At 46.5% G+C, this 7609-nt stretch overlaps 1 protein-coding gene across 4 annotated transcripts; it reads left to right on the top strand.

Moving 5' to 3' along the window:
• The first annotated feature begins 273 nt into the window (after positions 1-273).
• Positions 274-5464, top strand: LOC124045510 (protein-L-isoaspartate O-methyltransferase domain-containing protein 2-like). 4 transcript variants are annotated; one of them, XM_046364847.1, is made up of 6 exons: positions 274-524; positions 1446-1793; positions 3074-3176; positions 3340-3475; positions 4253-4376; positions 4536-5463. In XM_046364847.1, the coding sequence occupies exons 2-6, from the start codon at positions 1487-1489 to the stop codon at positions 4991-4993; spliced, it is 1128 nt and encodes a 375-aa protein (XP_046220803.1). In that variant the 5' UTR covers positions 274-524; positions 1446-1486; the 3' UTR covers positions 4994-5463. The 4 variants fall into 4 exon arrangements, with proteins under 4 accessions (XP_046220803.1, XP_046220804.1, XP_046220805.1 ...); XM_046364848.1 differs by having other exon boundaries at positions 1482-1793; XM_046364849.1 differs by lacking the exon at positions 274-524 and adding an exon at positions 565-817 and having other exon boundaries at positions 3340-3514; positions 4536-5464.
• Positions 5465-7609: the final 2145 nt, after the last annotated feature.

The raw sequence follows: 7609 nt of genomic DNA on the forward strand, positions 1-7609 counted from the left end.
TAAGAAAAATATTTAATGAATTAACTTAAGTAAAAAAGTAACACAATAAAAATAACAAGACTATCGGTACAGGTTTAGTTGAGGTCATTTGTACGTCGGTAGGGGTAAAGTGACTGCATAGATAATAATCAGCGAGTAGCAGCAGTGTACAAAAATCAACAATGTTTTTTTTTTAACTGAAAGGGGGGGGTTCAATGCAAATAGTCTGGGTAGCCATTTGATTGTTCAGCAGTTTTATGGCTTGGGGGTAGAAGCTGTACCGTTTTGGGGGTAGAAGCTGTAACGTTTTGGGGGTAGAAGCTGTACCGTTTTGGGGGTAGAAGCTGTACCGTTTTGGGGGTAGAAGCTGTACCGTTTTGGGGGTAGAAGCTGTACCGTTTTGGGGGTAGAAGCTGTAACGTTAGTTCACAGTTAGTGCAAGCTAGGCGCTATCTGAGCGCTTCCGAACAAAATCCTTAAAACAAGCTGATTTGTAGCGGCCATCGATATTTTTAACACGGAACATTTTGAATATCAAGTTCTAGGTAATTATATTTTCCAATTCACGTTATGTTGGCGTGTGTCTGTCGACCTTAACGTTAGTCCCGAATCGTTGTTCTGCCTGCGTGGAAGACTCAGATTACGATTGGCTTTTTTCCTTCTTCAGATGTCCAATGTGTCAACCACTTAACCATTTAGATGCTAACTAAACTACTTAATTGACATGATCTGACACGTTTGCATATATGTTGTGGATATTTTGGACTCAAAATCGGATTAATTTGCGCACAAATAGTAACCGCAACGTGTCTCGCGAAGGTCATCGGATGCATGTGGGGTAACGTTATTGTAATTTTGACATTTCTTGCTAAATGATATGCTGTTTTTAGCATGGTGTGGTTGTTTTTCAAGGTTTGTGTTAGAAAACGCAGCGTTCTTTTACAGGAAATCGTGTACTTTTCTTTTAACACAAGGCAAAGGTCCAAGCCCCACAGCGCCATCTTTTGGTCGTGTATTTGTAATCGCTGTTGAAAAATAAATTCATAATGTTATTCAGAAATATTCACTACCATCGAGGATTTTCTCAAATCATTTATTGTGCATAAATTAGTCATTTGGCAATCAAACACAATGGATGTTTTAGCCATCAAAGGAACCAAGCATCAAAGTGGCCAGGCTCCTTTGTTTTCTATTGCTTTATGACACAGCAGGCCAACTCAACATTTGGCTTGTCATCTCCCCATTGGCATTGTTCACAGGGGCAGGCCACAGGAACAGCACTCACACCTAATGTGCTGAGGAAGTCTTTTCACGGAGCACTTTCATTATGTCATTCGAAGGCAAAAAATGGGGATTGTTTACTCTGAAATGTACAACATGTGAAGTGGAGGATGATGTTTTGTTAGTGGTGGCAATGCAACAAACTCTTTCAATTCAATTGCACACAACCTGTTTCTGTTCTTCAGATAAAGGCTCAGAAGTTTCCCCTTCTCTCTCGCCAGTCAAGATGGGAGGAGCTGTGAGCGCTGGCGAGGATAATGACGAGTTGATTGACAACCTGAAGGAGGCACACTACATCCATTCAGACCTGGTGGAGCGGGCCTTCAGGGCCATCGACCGGGCCGACTACTACCTGGAGGAGTACCGTGACAGCGCCTACAAGGACCTGGCCTGGAGGCACGGCAACATCCACCTATCAGCTCCCTGTATCTACTCTGAGGTGATGGAGGCCCTGGACCTGCACCCTGGCCTGTCCTTCCTCAACCTGGGCAGTGGGACAGGGTACCTCAGCACTATGGTGGGACTCATACTGGGTGAGTTGTTGTAACTGGTTTAGCCAGCAGCATACCACCCTGCATCCCACTGCCCGCTTGGTTCTGAAGCTAAGCAGGGTTGGTCCTGGTTGGTCCCTAGATGGGAGACAAGATGCTGCTGGAAGTGGTGTTGGAGGCACTCTTTCCTCGAGTCAAAAATATATATATATCCCAATACCCCAGGGCAGTGATTGGGGACATTGCCCTCTGTAGGGTGCTGTCTTTCTGATGGGACGTTAAACGTGTGTCCTGACTCTTCTGGTCACTAAAGATCCCATGGCACTCATCGTAAGCGTAGGGGTGTTAACTCCGGTGTCCTGGCTAAATTCCCAAGCTGTCCCTCATACCGTCACCTAATCACCTGGGGCGGCAGGGTAGCCTAGTGGTTAGAGCATTGGACTAGTAACCGAAAGGTTGCAAGTTCGAATCCCTGAGCTGACAAGGTACAAATCTGTCGTTCTGCCCTGAACAGGCAGTTGACCCAAGTCTTAACTGACTTTCCTCGTAAAAAAGGTTTTTAAAAATAAATTTAAAAAAATCTTTCCCAGCTTACAATTCATCTCATTCATCCCCCCTCCTCTCCCCTGTATTCCCCAGGTTGTTGCTGTAAATGAGAATGTGTTCTCAGTCAACTTACCTGGTCAAATAAACACTCTGGGCCTGGGTGAGTTACTGTAGCAGACAGCACAACCACTCTGGGCCTGGGTGAGTTACTGTAGCAGACAGTACAACCACTCTGGGCCTGGGTGAGTTACTGTAGCAGACAGTACAACCACTCTGGGCCTGGGTGAGTTACTGTAGCAGACAGTACAACCACTCTGGGCCTGGGTGAGTTACTGTAGCAGACAGTACAACCACTCTGGGCCTGGGTGAGTTACTGTAGCAGACAGTACAACCACTCTGGGCCTGGGTGAGTTACTGTAGCAGACAGTACAACCACTCTGGGCCTGGGTGAGTTACTGTAGCAGACAGCACAACCACTCTGGGCCTGGGTGAGTTACTGTAGCAGTACAACCACTCTGGGCCTGGGTGAGTTACTGTAGCAGACAGTACAACCACAGTAGTTACAGACAGTACAACCACTCTGGGCCTGGGTGAGTTACTGTAGCAGACAGTACAACCACTCTGGGCCTGGGTGAGTTACTGTAGCAGACAGTACAACCACTCTGGGCCTTGTTGGAGTTGGAAAGGGAGAAATCAGCAGGCCAACTGATTGGAAAAGTTGATTGAAATGCATTGTGGGTGTTTGTTATTTTTTTCTGTTGTAATCCTGGTTCCAGGTCCATTTGGTGTGAACCATGGGGTGGAGTTATATGCTGATGTGATTGAGTATGCCTACCAGAAGCTAGACTACTTCATCAAAACCAGCGAAAGCTTTGACAAGTGAGACTCTTTACCTCTGATTGCCTTTCCAGTCTACATCAGCCTTGAAGTTCTCTCTTGTCAGTAGACATCGTGGCTAGTTGAATATCAGGTGGGAGTGTGTAGCCTTTAAAATCAATTGTTTTTGTCTTTTTGTTTATACTGTATTTGTGTTTTTTTTTAGGTTTGAGTTCTGCGAACCTTCGTTTGTGGCGGGGAACTGCCTGGAGATCCCCCCTGAGAGCAGGCAGTATGACAGGGTGTACTGCGGGGCGGGAGTGCAGAGAGACCACAAGGAATACATGAAGAACCTGCTGAAGGTGGGGGGTATTCTGGTACTGCCCTGGAGGAGAAGGTGTGTATACTCACACTAACTAGGTTTCCATCCAACCTTTTTACGTGAGTAAAGTACTTGTCGGATAGAAAATGTCAATTTGTCGGTAAACTCAGCAAAATGTTGACAAAATAAAATACGCTTGAGGTAGTGTGATCTTTTCGTCTGTAAAATGTATTATGCGATAAATGGTGGTGAAAGTGCCTAATATTGATATGATAACCATCGAATTGAAGTACATTTGGAGTCACACAATGATATGCTGTGTGGTCTTCCCACTGCGACTCAGGCATGCGGTTTATTAGGCTACAGATGAAATAAGTGATGAGGAACTTAACAGCGTGGTCAAAGTGCACGGTGATGAGCTTAAAGATAATAATAATAATGTATGCCATTTAGCAGACGCTTTTATCCAAAGCGACTTACAGTCATGTGTGCATACATTCTACGTATGGGTGGTCCCGGGGATCGAACCCACTACCCTGGCGTTACAAGCGCCATGCTCTACCAACTGAGCTACAGAAGGACATTGAACGGCAAAAGTTTTTTTTGTGCTCTAATGCGGGGCTTCCCAAACTCGGTCCTGCCCCCCCCCTAACACTACACAGCTGACTCAAATAACCATCTCATCATCCAGCTTTGATCATTTGTATCAAATTTGTAGTGTTAGGGCAAAAACAAAACATGCACCTGGGGGGGGGGGGGTAGGACCGAGTTTGAGGAAACCCTGCCCTAATGTACCCTCTTCTTGTACTCTTCCTAGCTGACCAGGATCAGGCGTACAGGCCAGAGCAGCTGGGAGACCAAAAAGATCATTGCTGTGTCCTTCGCTCCACTGGCACTGCCCCAACATAACACCAATGGCGAACCCAAGACAGTCCCACTACGTGAGTACCTTGTCAGTTTGGGATTTTCTAACATAAAAGTCAGAAGAGATGAGTGAAAACGATAGAAAAAAAAAACCCAGACGTTTTGATCACCATCCAAAGCATACTAACGTTCTCTTCATTTTTCTCCTTTCTGATCTCTGGTGACCCACGGAGCAGCCACATTTGAGGTGCGGACGCTGCAAGAGCTGGCTCGTATAGCCATCCGCCACACCCTGAGAGTGACCACGGACAACGGGGGGGGTCAGCCAAGGGGTCAGGGCTCTTTTGGAGGAGGCAGGGGCCTGGGGGTCAGTAGGCTCCACAAGTTCGGCCCGCGTTTTAAACGCCGGCGAGTTCACCACCGTCGCCACTGCACCTCTGTAGTACTGGCACACAAGCATGTGGTGAGCAATGCTGACCCCACCCCTGCTCCCCTGGACAACAACAACAATAACCACGGGGGGCAGGAGGATGGGCAGCGAAGGGCAGCCCGGGAGGAGGAGGAGGAAGCAGAAAAGGAGACAGGGGAGCAACTCCCAGCAGAGCCACCTATAAACATCCTGAGAGAAAGGATTCTCGTTTTGCCCCTCCCGGAGCCTCTGAAGATGTACCTGCTGTACTGCCGGGAGAAATGACTTCTCCACAGATACAGCACCCAGCAGAAACCAACAACCCCTGACTGGGTCTCTGTTACTGACTGGGTCTCTGTTACTGACTGGGTCTCTGTTACTGACTGGGTCTCTGTTACTGACTGGGTCTCTGTTACTGACTGGGTCTCTGTTACTGACTGGGTCTCTGTTACTGACTGGGTCTCTGTTACTGACTGGGTCTCTGTTACTGACTGGGTCTCTGTTACTGACTGGGTCTCTGTTACTGACTGGGTCTCTGTTACTGACTGGGTCTCTGTTTCTGACCCCTGACTGGGTCTCTGTTTCTGACCCCTGACTGGGTCTCTGTTTCTGACCCCTGACTGGGTCTCTGTTTCTGACCCCTGACTGGGTCTCTGTTACTGACCCCTGACTGGGTCTCTGTTACTGACCCCTGACTGGGTCTCTGTTTCTGACCCCTGACTGGGTCTCTGTTACTGACCCCTGACTGGGTCTCTGTTACTGACCCCTGACTGGGTCTCTGTTACTGACCCCTGACTGGGTCTCTGTGACCCCTGACTGGGTCTCTGTTACTGACCCCTGACTGGGTCTCTGTTACTGTGACTGGGTCTCTGTTACTGACCCCTGACTGGGTCTCTGTTTCTGACCCCTGACTGGGTCTCTGTTACTGACCCCTGACTGGGTCTCTGTTACTGACCCCTGACTGGGTCTGTTTCTGACCCCTGACTGGGTCTCTGTTACTGACTGGGTCTCTGTTACTGTTTCTTACTCAATTCCTTTCCTGTCACTGTAAGGAGGAGACATATTTGACCAGTATGGGAAGGGTTTCACCTTGGATAGAAAGGTGTCTCTAGGCTGTCTGGTACTCAGTAACTTAGCTTTCTCAATGGTGTAGATGTTTAGACAGCCAAACAGATCAATTATGTGAATGGATCTGTTTTGTTTCAGTAGTTGGGAAGGGAGGATCTTTGTGATTGAACTTTTTCACTCAACCCAACAGAAGTTGTTTCCCTCTTAAGCTGTGTGTGAGAATGGGATCCATATATTCTGTGCTGAGTGAGCCCTTTACCTATGGAGGTGTCTGTTATCTGGTTGGAAGACCAAACTCTACTTATTGGACATCACCTGCAGCCACATGTCCCAGAGCACGTTGGTCCACATCTACTGTACTATGAGAGACTGGAAGAACCATCTGAGATTGCTATCGAGCCTTGTGCTTCATAAATGGAAGGAGAAGATGGGATAGTGTCAGAGTGGAGGAGAAAGTTTGTCATTTCAGTAGTGTCCAGAAGCCAGAGAGATGTTTGACCTCTGAAGAGAGGTGGTGTAGAGGTTGTCTGTTGATGAGGTGGTGTGGAGCTGGTAGAGGTTGTCTGTTGATGAGGTGGTGTGGAGCTGGTAGAGGTTGTCTTGATGAGATGTGTTGTGACATTGATGACCCATGATGCCTGTGGTTTAGAGACACTTATTATTGTTTGACTCTATTTTGTTAGCAGACTGGCAGTGGATATTAGGTGTTGTTTTGAGTTAACTTTCCTGAGAATAAATGCAGGAGACACTATGATGCCATGATCATGTCCAGCAGACGTTTCAGTTTGAACATGACAGACTCGGGTTGACCATGCTTCTTCCATTGTTATGATGGATTCTGCTCAAATTCTCTTATATTTGTAAATGTTTACTTTTCCCTCTAAAACATTTTTAATTCAGTCAATTCTGGAAAATAATTTACATTTGATTCATAAGTAGATTAAAAAAAAGCATTTTTTTTCACGAGTTTAATTTCATTACCTTCTGAATTAATTTAAGATCAAATTAATGCCAAACCTGACATGTACATTTATCCAAAGCTGGTCTTTTGGTTTACTCTGTAATCAATAGTGAAACAAAGTTAGTTTACAGAGGATCATGTTTTTTTTCTTCTACATAAACTATATATACAAAAGTATGTGGACAACCCTTCAAATTTGTGGATTCAGCTATTTCAGCCACACCTGTTGCTGACAGGTGTATAAAGTCAAGCACAAGGCCATGGAATCTCCATAGACAAACAGTCAGTAGAATGGCTTTACTGAAGTGCTGACGTTTGTGCCACCGTCATAGGATGCCACCTTTCCAACAAGTCAGTTCGTCAAATTTCTGCCCTGCTAGAGCTGCACCGGTCAACTGTAAGTGCTGTTATTGTGAAGTGGAAATGTCTGGAGCAACAACGGCTCAGCCGCGTAGTGGTAGGCCACACAAACTCACAGAACGGGACTGATGAGTGCTGAAGCGTGTAAAAGTTGTCTGTTCCCGGGTGTAACACTCACTAACAAGTTCCAAACTGCCTCTGGAAGGAACGTCAGCACAAGAACTGTTCATCGGGAGCTTCATGAAGTGGGTTTCCATGGCTATGCAGCCGCACACAAGCCTAAGATCACAATGCACAATGCCAAGCATTGGCTGGAGTGGTGTAAAGCTCGCCACCATTGGACTCTGGAGCAGTGGAAACGTGTTCTCTGGAGGGATGAATCACCCTTCACCATCTGGCAGTCCGGTGGACAAATCTGGGTTTGGAGCTAGGCCCCTTAGTTCTAGTGAAGGGAAATCTTAACGCTACAGCATACAATGATATTCTAGATGATTTTGTGGCAGCAGTTTGGG

The sequence above is a fragment of the Oncorhynchus gorbuscha genome, linkage group LG10, assembly GCF_021184085.1.
Source record: "Oncorhynchus gorbuscha isolate QuinsamMale2020 ecotype Even-year linkage group LG10, OgorEven_v1.0, whole genome shotgun sequence".
Lineage (NCBI taxonomy): Eukaryota > Metazoa > Chordata > Actinopteri > Salmoniformes > Salmonidae > Oncorhynchus > Oncorhynchus gorbuscha.

Coding starts and splice junctions, on each gene's coding strand:
- LOC124045510 (XM_046364849.1), top strand. Junction 1,794..3,073: donor TATGGTGGGACTCATACTGG/GTGAGTTGTTGT, acceptor TCCTGGTTCCAG/GTCCATTTGGTGTGAACCAT. Junction 3,177..3,339: donor ACCAGCGAAAGCTTTGACAA/GTGAGACTCTTT, acceptor GTTTTTTTTTAG/GTTTGAGTTCTGCGAACCTT.